Here is a 24,051-nt window from a genome sequence, read left to right as displayed (position 1 = left end):
TCTGTGGGCTCAGGGCAACCACACACACACAGGGTGGGTCCAGCTTCCAAACCATTTCATACAAAGTCACAGTGTCAGAACTCTGGTAGAAAACAGGGTGGGGTTGGGGGATGACATCCAGCTCAGGAGGTGTCCATGGTCTCGCCTTCTGTGGGGAGAAGGAAGGCCACATGGTCAGTGTCGCCCAGGAGGCAGGGCCTGAGCCTTCTAGGCCGAGCTCCCTCTTCCTCCCTCTGAGGTTGGCTCTGGCAGTGCAGGTGCGGGGTGGGGATTCTTACTGAGTTCATTGAAGAGGAAGGCGTCCTGGTACTCCTTCATGTACTGCGTGGAGCGGGACTCGTCCAGGAAGAGTGAGTAGACCCGCTTGATGTCATCCACCTGCACTTCTGTACCCTGGAGGGGGAAGGCGAGTCCTCAGTTGGGCCCCTCTCCGTGAGGCTCACAACACAGACCCCAGTGTATGCCACCTCCATACTCTAGGCAGCAGAGCGTGGCATGTGAGGGGAGGGCATTCTGGGCCAGACTGCCTGGGTTCAAATCCTGCCTGGCCATCTCCTGGTTGTGGGCCCAGCCTCTTCATTCCTCAGTTTCTTTATCTGTAAGGTGGACCTAACAGCATCTACTTACAGTCAACAGAGATTTACTGAGCACCTACTATAGGCCAGGCTGGGTGATACAGAAGCCAACCTGAGGGATGAAAATTCCCTGCCTCTGAAAATGTACATTCTAGGATGAAATCGGAACCCTGGAAGCCCCTCAAGTACTGCGTCACTCACTGCCGCCATCTGGCCCTGCTGGCTAATTTGGCTGGCTGACCTTGCGTTTCCGGCACACCAGGCTGGCAGCCGTGATGAGCTGGATGGCGTAGCGCAGTGACGTCTCCAGCCCAATGCGGGTCAGCACCGTGTAGGCGTCCTCACTCATCTCCACATCTTCCTCCTCGCACCTGCAAGTAGTGGGGCACAGGGGTGGCTCAGCCGGGGCCCAGCCTCTGACTGCAGAAGTGGCCACAGCAACCCTCTGGCCCCTCCCCACTGGGAATATGTGGCGCCTGCATCTTAGAACCGTAGAATGCTGAGGCTAGAGGAGCCACGGAGAAAGGGGCTGGGCTGGACCTAAAACCTAGGCCTCCTGACCACCCCCAGGGCGCTGGCCCCAACACCAGTCACGGGTATCTCGCCTCCCTTTCCCACCGTGGCTCCTGCTCCCGGATCGGAGGCCACTGTCTGGGTGTCCGCTCAGCCCTCTCCCTTGCAGGCCCAGTCACCATGCCACTCCGCCGGGCCTCAGTGTCAGCATTTGTCTGACAGGGTAGACCCCAGCCCTGCCTCTCAGGCGCATGGCCTGGTCCTGCCCGCACCGGATGCGGAGGATCTGCTTCGTGTCTTTCTCGCTGTAGGGGGTGGTGGAGACGATAAGCAGCCGGTCCAGCAGGTCTATGGGGATGCCGTGAGGGCTCTGGTAGCTGGTGCCCCGGATTCTGAGGAAGAGGCAGAAAGAGGGGGCTGTCAGGGGCATGTTCCCTCTTCATTCCCTGTGCTGGGAACACTCTCACCTCCCATCACCACCCACTCACTGGGCCCAACACCACTTAACCTTTAGCTCGTGTCTCCTGTCACATGATGACATCACCCCCGATGACGCAGCCTTCCACAACTGCGTCAGTCCCCCAAGGGCACCTTTCTGCAGAGCTGGGCTGCTTTAAGCTAGATCTCTGCCTCCAGGATTACTGGATCAAGGTCCCACTCCCGTGCTCAACACGAAGCTTCACAAAGGAGGGGACTGCACCTGTCTTGTTCCCTGCTGCAGCGGGGCCAGCCCAGGGCTGGTGCCAGGGGATACAGTCAGTTCCCCTTATTCACAGTAGTGAGGTTCTAAAAAGTCATCGTGAACACTCCAATTAGCTGATCCTGAGCCACTGCTCCTAGTGGAATACAGGTTTAGGCTCTCTTGAGCCTCTGCTTACAGTATTTTCATCAATCAATATATATATAATCTAGGTCTATGTGTGTTTTCATTTGTGTGTTTCTGGTCTTTTCGGTTTGTTTTTAGAGATGGAGTCTTGCTCTGTTGCGAGGCTGGAGTGCAGTGGCGCGATCTCGGCTCACTGCAACCTCCGCCTCCCAGGTTCAACCGATCCTCCTGCCTCAGCCTCCCAAGTAGCTGGGTCTACAGGCGCACGCCACCACGCCCCGCTAGTTTTTTCTATTTCTAATAGAGACGGGGTTTCACCATGTTGGCCGGGATGGTCTTGTTCTCTTGACCTCGTGATCCGCCCACCTCAGCCTCCCAAAGTACTGGGATTACAGGTGTGAGCTACCGCACCTGGCCTCATGTATGTGTGTTTCTATTTCCATGTGTTTGTTATGTAACATCACTGTTTATTCTCTAACATGGAGCTCGTGTCAATAGCATTCTAACTTGGGCTCAGTGAAGCGTCTGTAACACGGCATTTCCTCCGTCAGGCATCACAGCCTCCTTGCACTTAGAATACTAGACAGCACTTCAGCACTGTGCACAGCGGACACTTCAAATGGCAATATCACCAACAAATGGCCCCAAAAAGTTAAAAAAAAAAAAAAAGGCACAAAAAAAGTGACAACACTTTGGGAGGCTGAGACGGGAGGACTGCTTGAGCCCAGGAGTTTGAGACCAGCCTGGGCAACATGGCAAAACCCCATCTCTACAAAAAAATACAAAAAAAAAAAAAAAAAAAAAAAAAAATTAGGCTGGACACGGTGGCTCACCCCTGTAATCCCAACACTTTGGGAGGCTGAGGTGGGCAGATCACGAGGTCAGGGGTTCGAGACCAGCCTGGCCAATATGGTGAAACCCCGTCTCTACTAAAAATACCAAACTTAGCTGGGCATGGTGGTGGGTGCCCATAATCCCAGCTACTCGGGAGGCTGAAGCAGGAAAACTGCTTGAACCCGGGAGGCAGAGGTTGCAGTGAGCCGAGATCATGCCACTGCACTCCAGCCTGGTGACAGAGCTAGACTCCGTCTCAAAACAAAAACAAAAATTAGCTAGGCATAGTGGTGCATGCCCGTGGTCCCAGCTGATGAGGAGGCTGAGGCCAGAGGATTGATTGAGTCCCAGGGGTGGTGTGTGTGTGTGTGTGTGTGTGGTGCGCACTGAGGCTGCAGTGCGCCATGATTGTGCCTCTGCACTCCAGCCTGGGCGACAGAGCAAGACCCTGTCTCAAAGAACAAAAGTGACAAACGTAGCACTAAATAGAATACAACAAGGACACTTATTTACAGCATGAGCGCTAAAGGGAGCAGGCAGTGTTGCCTCATTCACACTCAGCTGGGAAAGTGGGTGTCAGGTGACTTGAATTTGTTGCCGAAAGCAGGGCAGATATTTATTTGGGGATTACAAATAAATCTTAGCAAGCGAGGAGATTCTCAGATATGGAGTCTACGAACAATCAGGGCTGCCCGTAGCTGCTGCCTCCCACAGGAGGTGCCCCTGGGCAGTCCCCAGGCCCTGACCTGCAGTTTCTGTGAAAACACCATCAGCCATGGGGGTCTCTTCCAGTGTCCAGCCATCCAGAGACCAAATTACGGCCCTGCTACCTTCTAGACTTGTGACCTGGGCAAATCACTGGGCCTCACTGTCCTGCCCTATAAAATGGGGCTGAGGTGATATCTACCTTCTGAGCTTCTTCTGCGGATCCAAGGAGTTAAAAAGAGCCAAACACAGAGCCAGGCACAGAGGCCCACCATCCTCTGTAGGATGCCCACTTCTTCCCTTTTGTGATGCCCACCCCAACCGTCCAGTTTCAGCTGGGCCCATGGCTGCAGGGCTGGAGCTGACAGTCCCCAGCCTTCTTTGCCACCAGGTACAGCCCTGAGCCCAAGCAGTGCCGGGCAATGGAATGTGGGTGCAAGGGTGGGGTGCAGCCTGTGGATCACAGCCTATGGGGGCTGCCTGCCCTCCACATCCCCCTGCTTCCTGCGGGCCAAAATGTGGCGAGGTGGAGAAGACAGCCAGCGGGCATGGTGGCAGGTGCCCGTAATCCCAGCTACACAGGGTGCTGGCAACACCTGGGAGACGAGGTTCCCAGGCTTCAGCGGAGCACAGTACCCTCTGTGTCACAGGAATCTGTCCCGGCATCCTCAGGCCAAACACAACACTAAGAGTTCCCTGTGCACAGGGTGCTGGCAACACCTGGGAGATGAGGCTCCCAGGCTTCAGCGGAGCACAGTACCCTCTGTGTCACAGGAATCTGTCCCTGGCATCCTCAGGCCAAACACAATGCTAAGAGTTCTGTTAACGAAGTTGTTGGGTCGAAGTGACTGAACAATCGTAGTTTATGTTATGTCTAACAGATGTCACTGTGCTTCCCTCAAGATTAGAAAACATCCCACAGCACTCCTGTGAGTTTCCTGCAGCACCCTGGGGTGCCTCGGCACGCAGTTTGAAAACTGCAGCCTTGGGGGCTAAAGGAGCAGCAAGACAGAAAGGCAGCAAGAACACAGTCCCTGGGCTTCCTCGGGCAGCAGAGCTGCCTCCCACCCGCCTTTTGTAAGCGAAGAGCGCACACTGCAGTCATGCGTCCCTCCCTGACCCGGTGTCAACACAGGCTCCTGTTGACCCTCTGACCACACCCACTGCCCAGAGCATCCAGTTTTCCCCAGAGGCCCCTGTAGCCGGCTTACCGCGTGATGCCACGGTTGGTGGCCATGATCAGGACAGGCGCCATGTCGCTCTCCAGGGCCCGGTTGAGGAAGGAGAAGCTCTCGATATCCAGCATGTGGACCTCGTCGATGAACAGCACCTGGGATTGGGGTGTGTGTGAGAGTCACCACCTGCGCCCCCACTTCCCCGGCCCACCTCCGCCCCACCAGCTGCCCCGGCCATGTCACGGGTCCTCACTCCAGGGATGATCTCCGCCTTGCCCTCCTCGCGCCACTCGGCCACCTTGGCATTGATCTGCTCGCGGACTTCCGACTTGATCTCCCCTGTGTCACCTACGGGAGGCACAGGTGGCATCAGGGAAGTCAGAGAGGAGGCGGGTTCCAGGGCCAGAGTGTGGCTAAGACAGAGAAGGATGATGCCAGGGATGGAGGAAGGGGAGCAAAGCAAGGAGGGACGAGGAGCCTGAAACATCCCCAGAGAGGAGGAACAGAGGCAGAGAACACAGGAGGGGAGAGGGCAGGGCCCCACCCCCATCACAGCACCAGCAGGGGTGGGGACGAAGCGGACTTGCAGGTGGAGAACAGAGGCAGCCACGGACCAGAGTTACAGGAAACGGCGTGGAGCAAGTGGGCCACACTCGGAGCTCAGGAACAGAGGGAGCCCGAGGGAGGCTGCTAGGCTTGGGGCAGGGCAGGGCAGGGCAGGAGGGGCCTCACCTGAGAAGAGCGCCAGGAAGCCCTGGGTGCGAGAGTTGATGACGTCGATCTCGTGCAGGGACACGGTGTGCACCACCTCCTTGCGTTTCTGGAGCTCCCCATCTGGGCACTGCACGAACTTGGTCTATGGGGCGGGGGTGGGGGAAGAACGGAGGAGACAGGACAGGGAAGGGCATGAAGGGGGCCCCTAAAGCCCTCTGTCTGGGGAGACTGGAGCTCCAGGAAATGGAGCTGGGAGGCTAAACGGGGTCATCTGGAAACCCCAGGCCCAGGAGGTAGTCAGGACTAGGGGCATTCCAGAGCGCTGAGGGTCACGGGGGCTCCCGGAGGACCTCAGAAGCCACAGGCCGCATGTGGCGATGTGAAGCTATAGTGCCAGGCTGAGGGGCCCTGCTGTCCTAGGGTTACAGGGAAGACCCAGGAGTACCAGGACAAACAGTCAGGGTGACAGGAAGATCCAGACCCTATGGGTCAAGGGGGTGATGGAGGAGATGAAAACACCCCAGTGCTGGGGGCGAGGGGATCCCGGGAGTCCCGGCCGCACCTGGGAGCCCATAGCATCGTAGTCGCGGGCGCGTGTGAAGGAGCGGCCCAGCTTGGAGATCTTGCCCGTTGCCTTGTCGATGGTGATCACGTCCCTACAGGGGGATGGGGGGTGGGGTAAGGAAAGGAATGGGCCCAAGCTCGCCCATCCCCCTGGCTGCCTGGCATGGCCCCTGACTGCTCACCCGGCCTGGACCTTGTCCTTGGTCAGGGACTCAATCATCTTGGTGCCCAGGTCGTAGATGGTCTCCATCTCTGTGGTCTTGAGGGTCAGTTTGCCCACCTTGGAGCCCTGAGAGTGGGGACGAGCCAGGGATGGGGCTCAGAGAGGGCCCTGATGTTGCCCCAGTGCCCCCAGTGTTGATAAGCTTCTGGCTCTGCTCCGGCCTCTGCTTACGCAGCTTCAAAATGGGCACAACACAAGGAAGCTCTTCGGGGAAGAGATACGGTGCGCTCACCAGCCTGACGTGGTGATAGCTCCGCAGTTGAACATGTGTGTCCCAACTGACCATACTGGACACTTGCAATGTGTACAGCTTTCTGTATGTCAATTAAAACTCAATAAAGTTCTTTTTTTTTTGAGACGGAGTCTTGCTCTGTCGCCCAGGCTGGAGTGCAGTAGTGCAATCTCGGCTCACTGCAAGCTCTGCCTCCCGGGTTCACACCATTCTCCTGCCTCAGCCTCCCGAGTAGCTGGGACTACAGGCGCCCACCACCACGCATGGCTAATTTTTGTATTTTTAGTAGAGACGGGGTTTCACCGTGATAGCCAGGATGGTCTCGATCTCCTGACCTTGTGAACTGCCCGCCTCAGCCTCCCAAAGTGCTGGGATTACCGGAGTGAGCTACTGCGCCTGGTGAATAAAGCTCTTTTTTTTTTTTTTTTTTTTTTTTGAGATAGAGTCTTGCTCTGTCGCCCAGGCTGGAGTGCAGTGGTGCGATCTCGGCTCATTCCAACCTCCACTTCCCGGGTTCAAGTAGTTCCCCTGCCTCAGCCTCCCAAGTAGCTGGGATTACAGATGTGTGCCACCATGCCCAGCTAATTGTTTTGTATTTTTATTATTATTATTTTTTGAGATGGAGTTTTGCTCTTGTTGCCCAGGCTGGAGTGCAATGGTATGATCTCGGCTCACTGCAACCTCCGCCTCCCAGATTCAAGCGATTCTCCTGCCTTAGCCTCCCAAGTAGCTGGGATTACAGGCACCCACCACCACGCCCAGCTAATTTTTTGTATTTTTAGTAGAGACAGGGTTTCACCATGTTGGTCAGGCTGGTCTTGAACTCCTGGCCTCAGGTGATCCTCCCACCTCGGCCTCCCAAAGTGCTGGGATTATAGGCGTGAACCACCGCGCCCAGCCATTTTGTATTTTTAGTATAGACAGGCTTTCACCATGTTAGTCAGGCTTGTTTCGAACTCCTGACCTCAAGTGATTGCCCACCTCAGCCTCCCAAAGTGCTGGGATTACAGGTGTGAGCCACTGAGCCCGGCCAAAACTCAATCAAGCTCTTAATAAAAATAGTAAACAGGCAGGGTACGGTGGCTCACACCTGTAATCCCAGCACTTTGGGAGGCCAAGGCGGGCAGATCACAAGGTCTGGAGATTGAGACCATGGTGACACCCCATCTCTACTAAAAATACAAAAAATTAGCCGGGCGTTGTGGCGGGTGCCTATAGTCCCAGCTACTCGGGAGGCTGAGGCAGGAGAATGTCGTGAACCCGGGAGGCGGAGCTTGCAGTGAGCCGAGATTGCGCCACTGCACCCTAGCCTGGGCGACAGAGCAAGACTCCGTCTAAAAAAAAAATTATAATAAAATAAAATAAAAATAAAAAATAAAAATAGCAAACAAACAACATGCCTAAAAAATAAAGTCTATCAAAAACAACATAGGCCCGAGGTCTCGCAAAATTGCCAAAGGTCACACTTTGACATTCCTATTTTATACCCAAATAAAAAGTGTTTTTGTTGATCACAAAATCAGAAAACACAGCTATGCAAAAAGGAGAAAACAGAAATTGTAATAAAAAAAAAAAAAAAAAAAAAAAAGGACAGGTATGGTGGCTCACGCCTGTAATCCCAGCACTTTGGGGGGCCAAGGTCCGGAGTTTGAGACCAGCGTGGCCAACATGGTGAAACCCCGTCTCTACTAAAAATACAAAAATTAGCTGGGCGTGGTGGCATGCTCGCACCTGTAATCTCAGCTATTCGGAAGGCTGAGGCAGGAGAATCACTTGAACCCGGGAGGCAGAGGTTGCAGTGAGCCGAGATTGCACCACTGCATTCCAGTCTGGGGGAAAGAGGGAGACTCTGTCTCAAAAACAAAAAAAAAAAGAGAGAGCAAATCACCTGTATCATGTAAGCTGGACAGGACATGCCTTTCGGCCACAGAACGAGTTTTGAAGTCTGTTGGGTTTTGAGGTCTGTTGGGAACTCACTAACAGATCTCTCTCATTATTTTACCGCCTCAGTTTCTATTGCCCATCATGTCCCTCATAAGGGGATAAGCCATTGTCAAGTTAACTGACCTCCTACTGTAGGCATGTACATGTCTCTAGTCTGCAGCTAGAACATTCCATGGGATTCTGACCTCAGTGCAGACCTGACATCTACTCTCTCCAACCCTGGCACTGGAGGTGGCCTCAGCAGGGTACAGACCCACACAGACTCACCGTCCCTGTTGCCGGTCGATCAATCTGGATCTCCACCACCTCCCCTTCGATGATCTCCGTCTCCTCCCTAGCCAGAGAGCAGATCTGAGGAGACAGCCTGACACCTGGGCCCTCGGGAATCACAACCTTCCATGAACTCCGGGACAAAGGACAAGCCACCCAGGGTGCGGGGTTGCTCCCAGGCTCTGGGGTCTGGCACCCACCTTGGGTCCCCCGCTTACTTGATGCGAACGCCAATGGACCGCCGGAAGGCCTGCGTCAGCGCCTCGGTCTTGCTCATCTCCAGGGAGAAGATTTCACTGCCGGCGATGGCTGTGAATGGTGTGTCAGGGCCCAGGGCCTGCGCCATGCCTGGGAAGGAGGCAATCTGGGTAGGTGAAGCCGCTCTGGCACCAGGTCCCCGACACCTGCTCTGTGGCAAACTAGCTCTTCTCCCACCCCAGGAAAGAGGGTTCAGTGCCATCCTACATGTAAGGACTTGGCTCCGAGCTGAGCAGAGCCCTGGGGAGGGGGAACTGGAGAGCGGGGTTCAGCCATGAGGCAGACAGTGAGTGAGAAGCCAGGGAGGGCAGGTTGCTCCGGCAGGCCTGGCTTAGAATCCCACACTGCCCAGAGGGTACACCCTAGAACCTCGCCACACCTCAGTCTCCCAGCCTCTACGAGCTGTTTAGCTTCAGAGCTGGGTGAAGGGGACCAGGGACGAAGGCCAAGGAGCCCACACAATAGCTATAAGTGATGAAGGCAGACTGCCTCAGTTCCGATCCCAGATCCACCACTTAGTGCAGTTGGCGCTGTGTGATCTTGAGCGATCTCAACTGCTCCCTGAGCCTCAGTCTCCCACTCTGTCTAATGGGGATAATAATAGAACAGGTGCCAGCATGGGATGACAGCCTGCTTAGGAGCGACTATGGGCAGGCAGGCAGGCAGGCACTGGTGCTCAGCAGTAACACGGTTGCACAGCCTGAAACTGGCACAGGGCAGGACGCTCTACCGCCTGTGGCCTGGGGTGGCTGGCAGGAAGCAGGGCTGTCTCCAGCAATGGCTCTGAGCGCCAGACCTTTCGTTCCAGCTCCCTGGCCACAAGGTTTGGTCCAATGTGGGGCACGCCCTTTCAGACAGGCTGACGCCACACCCTCCTGCCCAGTGTCAAGTGGGATCTGTTCTTAGTCCCCTTTGCGGATGCACAATGGCCCTCATCACGGAACTCAGCAAGTATCTGCTGAGGACTGAGTGGATGAGCACGGCCCATGCCATCTGGGGACACCAGGGGTCCTCTCTGCCTCTTTCACTAGACTAAGGAGCGTCCCCGCCAGGGAGAGGCTGGCCTCACCCCAGTGCTGCCCAGCACAGGGTTTGGCCTGCAGGAGGCTTTGCCCAGGAGACACAAGAAGAGGAAAGGCGAGGCCGGGCACGGTCACAACATGCCTAAAAAACAAAGTCTACAGGCTCTCGCCTGTAATCCCAGCACTTTGGGAGGCCGAGGCAGGCGGGTGGATCACCTGAGGTCAGGAGTTCAGGGCCAGCCTGGCCAACATGGTAAAATCCCATTTCTACTAAAAATACGAAAATCAGTTGGGTGTGGTGGCACACAGCTGTAATCCCAGCTACTTGGGAGGCTGAGGCAGGAGGATCACTTGAACCCAGGAGGCAGAGGTTGCAGTGAGCAAAGATCACACTACTGCACTCCAGCCTGAGCAACAGAGTGAAACTGTCTCAAAAAAAAAAAAAAAAAAAAAAGAAGAGTAGGAAAGCAGAAAGGATGGAGGGAAGGAAGGTACTGTGTGTGCCACATTCTGGGCCTGGACATGCTGTCCCCAGTGTCCGCTCAGGAGCCTCCTGGCCATCCTACTAGGCTTAGCTCAAGTATCTGCTTCTCTGGAAGCCTCTACCAACAAATGCCACCACATGCCCCGTTTTCCTACCAAAGTCAGGAGCCTCCTCTGTCACGTGCTACCTGCATTGTAACACATGTTGCCTTGGAAGGGATCGTGTCCATGACCACCTCCTCCAGACCAGGAGCTATTTGAAGTCAGGCCTTGGTCTAACTCGTCTATGGGTCCCCAGTGTCCAGTCCCAGGCCTGGCACCCCAACAGGCACTGCTTTATCTTTACTGAAGACCTGGCTGTTACTCTGATTCTCCCTGCCTGGCCCCAGCCTCAGCACAGAGGTGGGAGTGAGTGGGAAGAGCAGTGGGTTAGGAAAAGCTTCAATGGGGCAGAGATGCTAAAGTAGGGTTTTGAAGGATAGATAGGAGTTCAACAAGGAAGAAGAGGAACAGCTGGGAGTGAAAAGATCATAAACCACTAGTGGACTGCAACAAAGACTGCTGGGTGACTCCTCAATACCCACCTTCCCCTTCTTCCTTAGTTCCAGAACCTTCATTTTCTTTCCTGTTTGTTTTTTTTTAATTTTTAATTTTTACAACAACCTCTTGCCCAACAGAAGAATCCTCATTTTCTTAAGGCAAAAATGGTCCAAATTATGAAATTTAAAAAAACATTTAATGTGCCAGCCTCCCCTGAAGCAGAGTGTGATCATATGATTAAATTCTAGTCAATGAGATAATGAGATATAAGCAGAAGCATGGAGGATTTCCAAGATGACTGTTTAAAGGAAGCCAACTCAAGGGGGTTCATCCTCATGGCAACTCCTTTCTCCCCGCTGCCTGGATTATGAGTGGGAAGGCTGGAGCTCCAGCAGCCCTCTTGGAACACGACATCCTCTTGACACTGGAACCAAGTGCAGAGGATGATGAGGCAGGAAGATGGAAGACTTCCTGGAACTGCTTAATAAGCCCCAAATGGCCTACCTCTAGATTCTTCCATGGGCGAGAATGAATCCTGAGTGTTTAAGCCACTGCCATTTTGGGTCATCTGTTAAATGCAGCTCATCCTGACCCTGACTTACACAGGAGGAGTTATTTAGCAGGGAACAGGAGAGTTCCTGCCCTGGGAGGTTTCTTACCCATGGCGATGGCCGTCTTCCCCGTGCCCGGCTGGCCAGCAATAAGGACTGCCCGCCCGGCAATCTTCCCTTCCCGGATCATCTCCAGCACCACACCGGCTGCCCGCCGCGCCGCCAGCTGACCCACCATGCCCTGCGAAGCCTGTGGGAGGCAGCACATGAGGTGATTTCCTACGGGGCTACCACGGCATTTCTACCACATCCCGGCTAGTGAGATGGAAGCAGACATTCCTAGCTGGGACTTCCAGGAAAAGCCAAAAAAGCTTTCTCTGCCTTTTTTTTTTTTTTTTTTTTTTGAGACAAGAGCTTGCTGTCACCCAGGCTGAAGTACAGTGGTATGATCATGGCTCACTGTAGCCTTGACCTCTAGGGATCAAGAGATCCTTCCACCTCAGCCTCTTAAGTAGCTGGGACCACAATGTGCACCACCATGTCCAGCTAATTTTTACAATTTTTTGTAGAAATGAGGTCTCACTATGTTACCCAGGCTGGCCTCAAGCTCTTAGGCTCAAGCAATCTTCCCACCTCAGCCTCCCAAAGTGTTGGGATTACAAGTGTGAGCCACTGCACCCAGTCTAACTTTTTTTTAAGGTGGCAAAGCAATTGCTACCTACTCCCAATTCTTTTTTATTTTTTTTTTGATATGTCACCCAGGCTGGAAGGCAGTGGCACAATCTCGGCTCATTGCAACCTCCACCTCCCGGGTTCAAGCGATTCTCCTGCCTTAGCCTCTTGAGTAGCTGGGATTACAGGCGTGCACCACCATGCCCGGCTAATTTTTGTATTTTTAGTAGAGACGGGGTTCCACCGTGTTGGTCAGGCTGGTCTTGACTCTGACTTCAGGTGATCCACCCACCTTGGCCTCCCAAAGTGCTGAGATTATAGGCATGAGCCACCACACCTAGCCTAACCAATTCTTTAGTACCAAGAAAACCCACGTGTGGCTGAAGTTTATGGGTATGTAGCCAAAGGTCCAGAAGACCGTAACATAGTCCCCACACTCCCCAGGGCCCTGGGTACCCACTACCCAAGACCTTCATGGAGAGGCCCTCACACCCCAGCCTCCTCTGCTCTACCTGCCGAGGCTCCAAGGCATCGTCCAGCCCCAGTCCCCGGATGTGGGAGTGGGCACCTATATGAAGGGAAAGAACAAAGACTCAGTTACTAGCCAGCTTGCTGCACATTTGGCCTGACCCCTCAGAGCCCTGGTTTCCTTCTTTGTCAAAGGGGTGGGTGGGAGTAGGGAGCAGGGGTTGGGGGAATGAAGGGGCACGTGGGAAGGATATCCCAAATTGGCACCTCCCTAGGAAGATGGCTGAACGTGGTAAATGCTCAATGAACTGGAGCTGCTCTGAGGATGCATCCTAGTTAAACAAAAGTCACTGAGGCCTGATTAATCACATAATTGTACCAAGAACTAACCACAAGGGCTAATGATCACAATTACTTCGTGTTTATGGTTTACACAGCACCCACATGTTCTCAGTTTATTCCATATGACCCTGCAGAAAAAGAGCCCTGGCTGGGGCCGGGCGCAGTGGCTCCTGCCTATAATCCCAGCACTTTGGGAGGCCGAGGCAGGCGGATCACTGGAGGTCAGAAGTTCGAGACCAGCCTGGCCAACATGGTGAAAACCTGTCTCTACTAAAAATACAAAAATTAGCTGGGCGTGGTGGCAGATGACTGTAATCCCAGCTTCTCAGGAGGCTAAGGTAGGAGAATTGCTTGAACCTCGGAGGCGGAGGTTGCAGTGAGCCAAGATTGTGCCACTGCATTCCAGCCTGGGTGACAGAGCAAGACCTGTCTCAATAAAACAAAATAAAATGAAACAAGAGCCCTGGCTGCTATCACCCTGAAAGCACTTCTGGGTATCAAAATGGCAACAGTCCCAGAACCTATTGATATGAATGGGGAGGGAGCTCAGAGAGGTTAGGTCCCATGCCCCAGCCACACAGCCAGCAAGAGGGGAAGATGGGATTCCCATGCTTTACATTAGATGAAGGTTGAGCAAACCTCAGCCTGGAGGCCAGCCACCTGTTTTTGCAAATAAAATTTTATTGGAGCTGGGTGCAGTGGCTCACGCTTATAATCCCAGCACTTCGGGAGGCAGAGGCAAGCAGATCACCTGAGGTCAGGAGTTCGAGACTAGCCTGGCCAACATGGTGAAACCCCGTCTCTACTAAAAAATACAAAAATTAGCCTGGCGTGGTGGCATCCACCTGTAGTCTCAGGTACTCGGGAGGCTGAGGCATGAGAGTCGCTTAAACCTGGGAGGTGGAGGTTGCAGTGAACTGAGATCGCCCCACTGCACTCCAGCCTGGGCAACACAGCGAGCGAGACTCCATCTCAAAAAAAAAAACCAACCAAAAAATCTTTGTATTGGAACACTGCCATTTATATACTGTCTGTGGCTACCTTCGCACTGCAAGAGGAGAGTTGAGTAGTTTCAACAGCGGAAAGATTTACCATCTGACCCTTTAAGAAAGATTTACTAGGGTCCAGGCGTGGTGGCTCACGCCTGTAATCCCAGCACTTTGGGAGGCCGAGGCGGGTGGATCACAAGGTCAGGAGATTGAGACCATCCTGGCTAACACGGTGAAACCACGTCTCTACTAAAAATATAAAAAATTAGACGGGCATGGTGTCGGGCGCCTGTAGCCCCAGCTACTCGGGAGGCTGAGACAGGAGAACGGCATGAACCCGGGAGGTGGAGCTTGCAGTGAGCCGAGATTGCGGCACTGCACTCCAGCCTGGGGGACAGAATGAGATTCCATCTTAAAAAAAAAAAAAAAAAAAGAAAGATTTGCTGACCCAAGTGCTTGACTGTGGACTGTGAGCACCCCAAGGGAGGCTCCTGGGTGCAGCTAGTTACTGGGTCCTCAGCTCACAAGCAGTGCTTGGCTCTTCATCTTTTTTTTTTTTTTTTAATTTTTTATTGTTTTTTGGCCAGGCGTGGTGGCTCACGCCTGTAATCCCAGCACTTTGGGAGGCCGAGGTGGGCGGATCACGAGGTCAGGAGATCGAGACCATCCTGGCCAACACGGGGAAACCCCGTCTCCACTAAAAACACAAAAAATTAGCCAGGCGTGGTGCGGGCGCCTGTAGTCCCAGCTACTTGGGAGGCTGAGGCAGGAGAATGGCATGAACCCGGGAGGTGGAGCTTGCAGTGAGCCAAGATTGCGCCACTGCACTCCAGCCTGGGCGACAGAGCGAGACTCCATCTCCAAAAAAAAAAAAAAATTTTTTATTTTTATTTTTTGAGAGAGGGTCTCACTGTCGCCCAGGCTGGAGTGCAGTGGTGCAGTCACATCTCACCACATCCTGAACCTCCTTGGTTCAAGCAGTTCTCCCAAGTAGCTGGGACTCAGGCACGCACCACCACTGCCAGCTAATTTTTTGATTTTTTTTTTTTTTAGAGACAGGATCACACTATGTGACTCAGGCTGGTTTTGAACTCCTGATTCAAGCAGTCCTCCTGACTCTGCCTCTCAAAGTGCTAGGATTACAGGCATGACCCATCATGCCCGGCCATACTTGGCACTTTTTGTTTGTTTTTGAGATGGAGTCACTCTTGTCACCCAAGCTGGAGTGCAGTGGCACGATACTGGCTCACTGCAACCTCTGCCTCCCAGGTTCACGCCATCCTCCCTAGTAGCTGGGACTATAGGCAGGCACCACCATGCCTGGCTAATTTTTGTATTTTTAGTAGAGACAGGGTTTCACCATGTTGGCCAAGCTGGTCTCAAACTCCTGACTTCAGGTGATCCACCCACCTTGGCCTCCCAAAGTGCTGGGATTACAGGCGTGAGCTACAGCGCCCAGTCTCAGCACTTTTATTTATTTATTTATTTAGAGACAGAGTTTCACTCTTGTCACCCAGGCTGGAGTGCAATGGCATGATCTTGGCTCACTGCAACCTCCACCTCCTCGTTCAAGCGATTTTCCTGCCTCAGCCTCCCGAGTAGCTGGGATTACAGGCACGCGCCACCATGCCCAGCAAATTTTTGTATTTTTAGTAGAGACGAAGTTTCACCATGTTGGCCAGGCTGGTCTCAAATTCCTGACCTCAGGTGATCCGCCCACCTCGGCCTTCCAAAGTGCTGGGATTACAGGCATGAGCCACTGCGCCCAGTCCCCTGGCACTTTTAATAGATGACACAGTGTTGGCACACAGACCCAAAATGCTTTATATGAACTACCTTACTGAATCTTACATTAACTGATGAGGTGAACTATCATAGCTTCATCTTGCAGATAAGGAAACTGAGGCACAGAGAGGAACTAGTTAGTCCCTGGCCACATGGTGGAAAAGTGGCAGAGCTAAGCTCCAGGAATCCAGCACTGGGCTTCTAAAACCCATGTTCACAGCCAGGAGCCCTTACTGCCTTTCTCGGAGGCCCTGAATCAGTGAGCCTGCTGCATGAATGAATGCGGGCTCTTCCCTGCCGGTAAAGCTCTTTGTGAGAGCGCACCCTGCTGGCCTCACTGCGTCTCAACTTCCTGCTCTGTGTGAGCCGGGGCCAGGGATTTAGCTGTTCTGAAAATTCAGTTCCCTCAGCTAACAGTTACAATATGCACCTCATGCAGCTACTGCAAGGGTTCCACAGGACGCAAACTCGTGCATTCAATGGTTATCTCTTGATCGTCTGCTCTGTCAGGTCCTGTGCTAGGGACACAGCTAGGAATGAGACAGACCTGGCCCTGCCCTCAGGGAACTCACCCCACAGTGTGTACTGGGTATACGAGGCCAAACCTAGTAAAGCACCCAGTAAATATCTATGACTTCCAGGTAAATATACCCGGGAACCCCACCAGGATAGCCAGGATAGCAGCCTGGTCCTCAGTGCATCATCTGACCCAACTCTGGAACTGAGGATCCTCCTCCCCCATTAGAGAGTGCAAGTGGGGGAATGGTAGTAGGGGGGCAGTTGGTGTGCAGGCCACCTCCCTCTCCATCTTAGGGGTCCTCAATAGGTTTGCTCTGTCAGGGCACATGGCAGGCAGGGCTTAGGTCCTATTCCTGACCCAATTCACTCACCGATTCGCTCAATCCTTGTCACATCACGGATCTCCGGGACTTTGGTTGTGGCTGTCTGGGGGTGCAAGAAGATGTGTCAGAGGACTAGTGTGGTCCCAGCTTTCACCAAACCCTCCTCTGTCCCTCCCATGAGATGGTCCTTTCCACTCCTTCCCCTCACAGGCAGGCGATGGGTCAGGTACCAGTCACCCCCACCCCTCTTGCCTGTCACTGCCTAATGGCTGGTTGGTTGAGCCCCAGGAAGACAAGGACTGTCTGTCTCATCCACAGCTTGGTCCTCAGGGTCCAGCACATATTTGGTTATTTGGTGAATGAATGAAATCCTCCCCGTTTCTTTTTTTTTTTTTTGAGATGAAGTCTCGCTCTGTCACCCAGGCTGGAGTGCAGTGGCCAATCTCGGCTCACTGCAACCTCCGCCTCCTGGGTTCAAGAAATTCTCTGCCTCAGCCTCCTGAGTAGCTGGGATTACAGGCGTGTGTCAACACACCTGGCTAATTTTTGTATTTTTAGTAGAGATGGGGTTTTGCCATGTTGGCCAGGCTGGTCTCAAACTCCTGGCCTCAAGTGATACACCAGCCTTCGCCTCCCAGAGTGCTGGGATTATGGGCATGAGCCACTGTGCCCGGCCAAGTCCTCCTTATTCCTTTTTTTAATTTTTAATTTTTTATTTTTTGAGACGGAGTCTGCTCTGTCACCCAGGTTGGAGTGCAGTGGCCCGATCTCAGCTCATTGCAACCTCCGCCTCCTGGGTTTAAGCGATTCTCCTGCCTCAGCCTCCTGAGTAGCTGGGACTACAGGCACACACCACCACACTTGGCTAATTTTTTTTTGTATTTTTAGTAGAGATGGGGTTTCGCCCATCTCTACTGGGGTTGGCCAGGCTGGTCTCGAACTCTTGACCTCAAGTGATCTGCCCGCCAAGGCCTCCCAAAGTGTTGGGATTACAGGTGTGAACCACCGTGCCCAGACAAGTCCTCCCCATTTCTAATAACTGTGAGCTCCATAAGAACAGACACCAATGAGGAGCAGGCATGGAGCTGGACATGCTCTGGCCCCTGCTAATTTCCCAGCATCCCTTGTACCAGGCGGCCCCAGTTCTCAACCACCAGGCCTTGCACATGCTGGCCCCTGAGTCCAGACTGCTCTCCCTGCCCTCTCACTGAATTAGATCAAGTGCTGCCCCCTAGGGGTGGCCCTTTCCGACCACCACCCCTGCCAGGCTAGTTCTAGGACCTCTAGACATTCAGACAGATGAAAGGCCTCCCTGGGAGCCTGATCTCCTCGTGTGATCTCACATTCCTGAGGGAGATGGATGGATCAATATTCTCAGCTCCAGTGGACATGAGTCCCATGAAGGGCACGGCCTGTGCCTCTCTTGTTCACCTCGGGACTCAATGTCTGTGGTTAGCATAAGTGATACTCTAAAGTGCTGAGCTCATTCAACAAGAATATACCGAGGCCTCCCATGTTGACAGTTCTCCAAAGAGAGGAGCCAGCTACCACCCCTTCTCACATGGGGGAGGGAGGTGAGTAAACACCACCCGGGACAATTCAGGACCCCCCCGGAAGTCCACACAAAACATGGACACGAGTGTTCACAGCAGCACTATTCACAACAGCCAAAAGATAGAAACAACCCACATGTCCATCAGCTGATGAATGGCGAAATAAAACATGGTCTATTTGTGCAACGGAATATTATTCAGTCATAAAAAGGAATAGAGTTCTTTTTTCTTTTTCTTTTTTTTTTTTTTTTTTTGAGACAGAGTCTCACTCTGTCACCCAGGCTGGAGTGCAATGGCGCAATCTTGGCTCACTACAACCTCTGCTTCCTGGGTTCAAGTGATTCTTCTGCCTCAGCCTCCCGAGTAGCTGGGATTACAGGTGCCCGCCACCACACCTGGCTATTTTTTTTTGTATTTTTTAGTAGAGATGGGGTTTCACCATGTTGGCCAGGCTGGTCTTGAACTCCTGACCTTAGGTGATCCACCTGCCTTGGCGCCCCAAAGTGTTGGGGTTATAGGCGTGAGCCACTGCGCCCAGCCAGGAATGGAGTTCTGATACATGCTACAACGTGGATGAACTTTGAAAACATTATACTGACTGAAAGAAGCCACACACGAAAGACACATATGGTATGATTCCATCTACATGAAGTAGCCACAATAGACAAATGCATATACAGAGAAAGATTAGTGACTGCCTAGAACTGAAGACAGGAGGTATGGAAGGATTAGCGGTGACAGGTAAGAGGCATGGGGTTTCTTTTTGGGGTGATGACAATGTTCTAAAATTGACTGTGGAAACGGCTGCACAACTCTGTGAATATACTAGAAAACACTGAGCTGTATACTTTAAATGGGTGAATTACGTAGTACGTGAATTCTATCTCAATAAAGCTATTAAGAAAAAAAAAAAAACAGGCTGGGCGTAGTGGCTTCCACCTGTACTACTAGCACTTAGGGAGGCTGAAGCAGGCAAATCACTTGAGGTCAGGGGTTCGAGACCAGCCTGGCCAACATGGTGAAACCCTGTCTCTACTAAAAATACAAAAATTAGGTCAGGCACGGTGGCTCATGCCCGTAATCCCAGCACTTTGGGAGGTCAAGGCAGGTGGATCACTTGAGGTCAGGAGTTCGAAACCAGCCTGGCCAACATGGTGAAACCCAGTCTACACTAAAAATACAAAAAATTAGCTGGGCGTGGTGGCAGGCGCCTGTAATCCCAGGTACTTGGGAAGCTGAGGCAGGAGAATTGCTTGAACCCAGGAGGCGGAGGTTGTAGCGAGCAGAGATCGCGCCACTACACTCCAGCCTGGGCGACAGAGCAAGACTCTATCACTAACACACACACACACACACACACAGATACAAAAATTAGCTGGGCGTGGTGATGTGCACCTGTAGTCCCAGCTACTCGGGAGGCTGAGGCAGGAGGATCATTTGAACATGGGAGGGAGGCAGAGGCTGCAGGGAGCCAAGATCATAGCACTGCACTCCAGCCTGGGAGACAGAGTGAGACTCTGTCTTGAAAAAAAGAAAAAACAAAAAAACAATTCTGGATGGTGGATCTTTGCATGTCTGTTACATTATTTTCTGACACTTCGGAATAGTTCATAATTTCTCATAAGGAAAAGGAAGCCTAAGAAGCTAGCACGCTAACCGAGGCCAACCATCCCCAACTCTCCTTCCTTCCCACAGGTTTGTGTTTTTTCTTTTTTTTGAGACAAGATCTCATTTTGTCACCCAGGCTGGACTGCTGTGGCCTCCACCTCCCAGGCTCAAGCAATCCTCCCACCTCAGCCTCCCAAGTAGTTGGGACTACAGGTGTGTCCCACCACACTTGGCTAATTTTCTTTTCTTTTTTTTTGAGACAGCGCCTCACTCTGTCACCCAGGCTGGAGGGCAGTGGCATGATCTCAGCTCACTGCAACCTTGGCCTCCCGGGTTCAAGCAATTCTCCTGCCTCAGCCTCCAGAGTAGCTGGGACTACAGGCATGTGCCACCACGCCTGGCTAATTTTTTTTGTATTTTTAGTAGAGACGGGGTTTCACCATATTGGCCAGGCTGCTCTCGAACTCCTGACCTCGTGAACTGCCCGCCTCGGCCTCCCAAAGTGCTGGGATTACAGGTGTGAGCCACCGCGCCCGGCCTAATTTTCTTATTTTTTTGTAAAGACAGGGTTTCGCTATGTTGCCAGGGCTAGTCTTAAATTCCTGGGCTCAAGCAATCCTTCTATCTCGGCCTCCCAAAGTGTGGGATTACAGGCGTGAGCCACGGTGCCCAGCCCACAGGTCTTTCTTCTCTTCTTCCCCCAGAGAGGACATGCAGTTATCTAGCCCAGAGGAAGCCTCCTCCCTCTCGAGCCAATCATTTAGACTTTCTGGCCATCAACGGTCACAAGCTTTCCCTGTCACTGTGTGAACCTTCCCACCTACTGTCTCCTATAGGAAGCTGGAACCCAGGAGCATAGAACATTACCCCCAGACTACAAGCAGAAGACTAGGCATCCCCACCCCACAAAAAATACATGAATCCAGGAATCCCAAATTTAGCTCTCTCAACATAAACAGGCCCCTTACCAAGGACTGTCTCCTACAAAGACTTTCTCTTTCACCATAAGTCTCTCCAAAACCTTGCTGCCCACTGGCCCCATGAAAACCAAGGTCATTTCAAAACTCAGCACCCACCATCCCCTCATACTCCAATACTTTCTCCACAGTAGTTCTGGTCATAGCCTTCCTCTTCTACTTCCCCATCCACCTCCTCCTCCTCCTTGCCCTGGTGATAGCAACAGACTCAAATCTCATCCCCAGCTACCAACAACTTTCTCCCCCTCCCTTCCTCCATCTTGACTGGGCTCATCATGGAAACTGAAGCACCTGTAAGCCCAGCCCAGTCCCTAAGTTCAGGTCACATCACCTTTTTTTTTTTTTTTTGGAGACAGAGTCTCGCTTTGTCGCCCAGGCTGGAATGCAGTGGCGCGAGCTTGGCTCACTGCAACTTCTGCCTCCCAGGTTCAAGCGATTCTCCTGCCTCAGCCTTCTGACTAGCTGGGATTACAAGGCCTGCATCACCACACCTGGCTAATTTTTGTATTTTTAATAGAGATGGCGTTTCGCCATGTTAGCCAAGAACTCCTAACCTGAAGTGATCCGCCCACCTCGGTCTCCCAAAGTGCTGGGATTACAGGCATGAGCCACCACGCCAAGCCAAAATCACTTCTTTATTCAGGTAATTGAGCAGGTGCCAGGCCTAGTTTCCTGGCCTCTCCTTCATTCACATGTATTCATTCATTCAAATATTCAAGTGATAATTTATTCAGCATTTACACTGAGACACAGCCCGTGTGAAATATTGGAAATATGAAAATGGCCAAAACGGTAGCATGACAAGATCCCGATTTCTGGGTCCCTAATCCTTTAGTCCTCTCCACTAAGACTCTCTTGTTCCTCGACAATTTCTTCCCACTAAAGGCTCACTAGGCGCTCTCGCGCTTCCAGCTTGGATCTCAAGTGCCATTGGCACCACTAACAATCCAAGGCTCCCAAATGGCTCGAAGCGCAAGGTCCTACAACCCTCCTCATCACACACTGGCGCCAAGGACTGCGGAACCGGCCGTTGCGCCAAGAGGATTTTGAAAGTTGGAGTTCCTATAGCACGATGGGGCCAGACCTGAGATTCCAGGATCCCAGCCCCCTCCCCGCCTCAGATCCAGAAGTCCAGCCCCCATGTCCTCTTCTCCCCTAGATCTGGGAGGCCGAGCTTCCTCCTCCTTCAGACCCAGGAGTCTGAACCCCCAGATGCCCCCTCCCTCAGACCCAGGAGTCAGGGCCTCCAGCATCCTCCTCTCTCAAACTCGAGACTGCTAGCTCGCTCCTCACCCTCCATGCACCCACACTTACAACGGTTGCCATGATGCTCACCAACCGCCAGAGTCCTAGAGGAAACGGAAACGCGCGAGGAGCGAGACGTTCTGGCTCCTCTAGGCTAGCTGGTTCTTCAAAGATCTCAATGGTTCCTCATAAATATGTAAATCTTGTGGGGGCGTGGCGGGACTTTAGGCCCCGCCCCCACACCGAGGCTGCGCTGGAAGACGGGTGTCCGGAACTCCTGGGTCCATTCCCAATGCCTCCTGGCTCCTCCTCCTTTTGCTCAGCCCCACCACCGCCCCGCTCAGGCCGATTGCAAAATTCTTAGCTGTTCTTTGAGTAACCACACGTCCTCCACGCTCCTTTCCTCTTTATCCCACCCTCCTCCTCCTCCCCACTTTGAGGCCTCCAGCTTCAGATTGACAGAGCTGAAGACCAATCGTTTCCGTAGAGCGCAGCGGCAAGCTCCGCCCCCTGGAGGTCTCACGGCCGAGGCGGGGCCAGGACATAGAGATTCCAACCCGTTCCACCACCAATGAGGACACGCGGAAATCCCCGCCCCCGGGCGTGGGCCAATGGCGCTGGTTGGGGGGGCGGCCACCGCCTCCTGGCGGCGGCGAGGTTTCACTGCAGGGGAGCCGGTGGGCTCAGTGACGCTGCGGCCGCCTTCTGCTTAGGTCCGAACGCTTCGGGGCGGGGGTGCGGTCTTGCAGTAGGAAGCTGAGCGTCTTGCAAGCTTCCTGTCGGGCACCAGCTACTCGGCCCCGCACCCTACCTGGTGCATTCCCTGGACACCTCCGGGGTCCCTACCTTGAGGTCCCCGGAGCCCCCTTCCTGCACCAGCCATGCCTTTAAACCGCACTTTGTCCATGTCCTCACTGCCAGGACTGGAGGACTGGGAGGATGAATTCGACCTGGAGAACGCAGTGCTCTTCGAAGTGGCCTGGGAGGTGGCTAACAAGGGTGAGCACGCCAGGCGTCGGGGCCCTTGACGAGAAGGACAGTAGTGGATGGGGGCCCGGAACTATGAGTTGTAGGAGGACGGGGCTACTAGGGGAACCCTTGGGACCTGGGCAAGGAGGCTGTGACTCCTGTGTCCTTGAGGAGGGGCTGGGAGGCCGGAGGTGGGTGGGAGAGGGATGGTTCGTTTGACTTAAGATGAAAGGAGGCTGGAAGCCCGGGTTCTGGGTCCTAGGGAAGAGGGCGCTAAAATGAGACTCCTAGGTCCTGGAGGGAGGCTTCCGAGAGACTGGATACCTGGGTCCTGAACAGGGAAGGGGATGGGGGGATGGGATTTCTGCGTGCAAACCTGGGAAGCTGCCTGGGTTTCAGACCTATGACCCTAACAACATGGTCTAGGGGATAAAACTCCAGATTTGAGAGAGAGCTGACTGGGAGATAGGAGGCCTGAGCGGCGGTGGGAGGACCTGAGGACCTGGCTGCTTTAGAATAAAGATGGGACGGGCTGGAGACTGTAATCCTTAGATACTAGGGTCGGAGAGGCTTGTGGGCCTGAATGCCTGGGCTTTGAAGGAGCTGAGGGCCTGAGCTATTAGTTCCTAGGAGTAGAGGAGCCCTTGGCCTGGGACACATGCGTACTGGAATAGGGGAAGGCTGGGAAGTCCTAAGTTAGTCAGGGGCTGGGCCCTAGGATGGGAGGGGCTAGGAGCCTGCATTTCTGTGTCTTGGGCTTCAGAAAGCTGAGGTTCTGGCCTTGGAGAAGGCTGGGGCTGAAATCCCCAGGAACAAGCCAATCTCACACCTCAAAGAGCAGGGTCTGGGGGGTTGCTTTGCTGGGTCTTGGAGGGGAAAGGGACTGTGTCTTCCAAGAGGAGAGGGGGCCCGTGAACACACAGCCGGGTATCGCCAGGGCCTGGGCTCCAGGAGGGGAGGAGGCTGGGGACTGGGGCTCCTGGGTCTGGGATGGGGTCTTGGGAGAGGAAGAGCCCTGCATGCTGGTGTCCCTAGTCAGGGAGAGGAAATTGGGAGGCAGGTCAGCGAGGTCCCTGGGGGCAGGGAATGACCATGCAGGCTTCTCTTGGGCAATGGTAAGAAGCTGGATTGGCCATGAGGAGGTCTCCCTCACCGGGTTTTGGAGCCTGGCT

The 24,051-nt window shown here is 53.4% G+C and overlaps 2 protein-coding genes across 6 annotated transcripts in view; one reads left to right on the top strand and one right to left on the bottom strand.

The window, feature by feature from the left end:
- Nucleotides 1-38: 38 nt before the first annotated feature.
- Nucleotides 39-22,473, bottom strand: RUVBL2 (RuvB like AAA ATPase 2). 3 transcript variants are annotated; one of them, XM_054464316.2, is made up of 15 exons: nt 21,980-22,473; nt 16,576-16,630; nt 12,614-12,669; nt 11,538-11,679; nt 8,794-8,923; nt 8,573-8,639; nt 6,089-6,195; nt 5,905-5,998; nt 5,361-5,484; nt 4,882-4,976; nt 4,665-4,783; nt 1,361-1,480; nt 817-946; nt 279-393; nt 39-148 (listed from the first exon to the last, which is right to left on the bottom strand). In XM_054464316.2, exons 1-15 carry the CDS (start codon nt 21,989-21,991, stop codon nt 123-125), a joined length of 1,392 nt encoding a protein of 463 aa, XP_054320291.1. In that variant the 5' UTR covers nt 21,992-22,473; the 3' UTR covers nt 39-122. The 3 variants fall into 3 exon arrangements, with proteins under 3 accessions (XP_054320291.1, XP_054320290.1, XP_063513365.1); XM_054464315.2 differs by having other exon boundaries at nt 21,959-22,026; XM_063657295.1 differs by having other exon boundaries at nt 22,001-22,020.
- GYS1 (glycogen synthase 1) overlaps nt 22,349-24,051 on the top strand; it is a 26,370-nt gene continuing 24,667 nt past the window's right edge. The window contains exon 1 of one of the 3 annotated variants that reach the window (XM_054464313.2): nt 22,349-22,909. In XM_054464313.2, the coding sequence (XP_054320288.1) occupies nt 22,792-22,909 (118 nt within the window). In that variant the 5' untranslated portion in view covers nt 22,349-22,791. The remainder of the gene's footprint in view (nt 22,910-24,051) is intronic. The other 2 variants (XM_054464312.2, XM_054464314.2) reach the window with 2 other exon arrangements.

Source organism: Pongo pygmaeus, chromosome 20 (genome assembly GCF_028885625.2).
Source record: "Pongo pygmaeus isolate AG05252 chromosome 20, NHGRI_mPonPyg2-v2.0_pri, whole genome shotgun sequence".
NCBI lineage: Eukaryota > Metazoa > Chordata > Mammalia > Primates > Hominidae > Pongo > Pongo pygmaeus.
The sequence above is the reverse complement of the archived record's forward strand: the minus strand, read 5'-3'. Positions and strand labels throughout refer to the sequence as shown.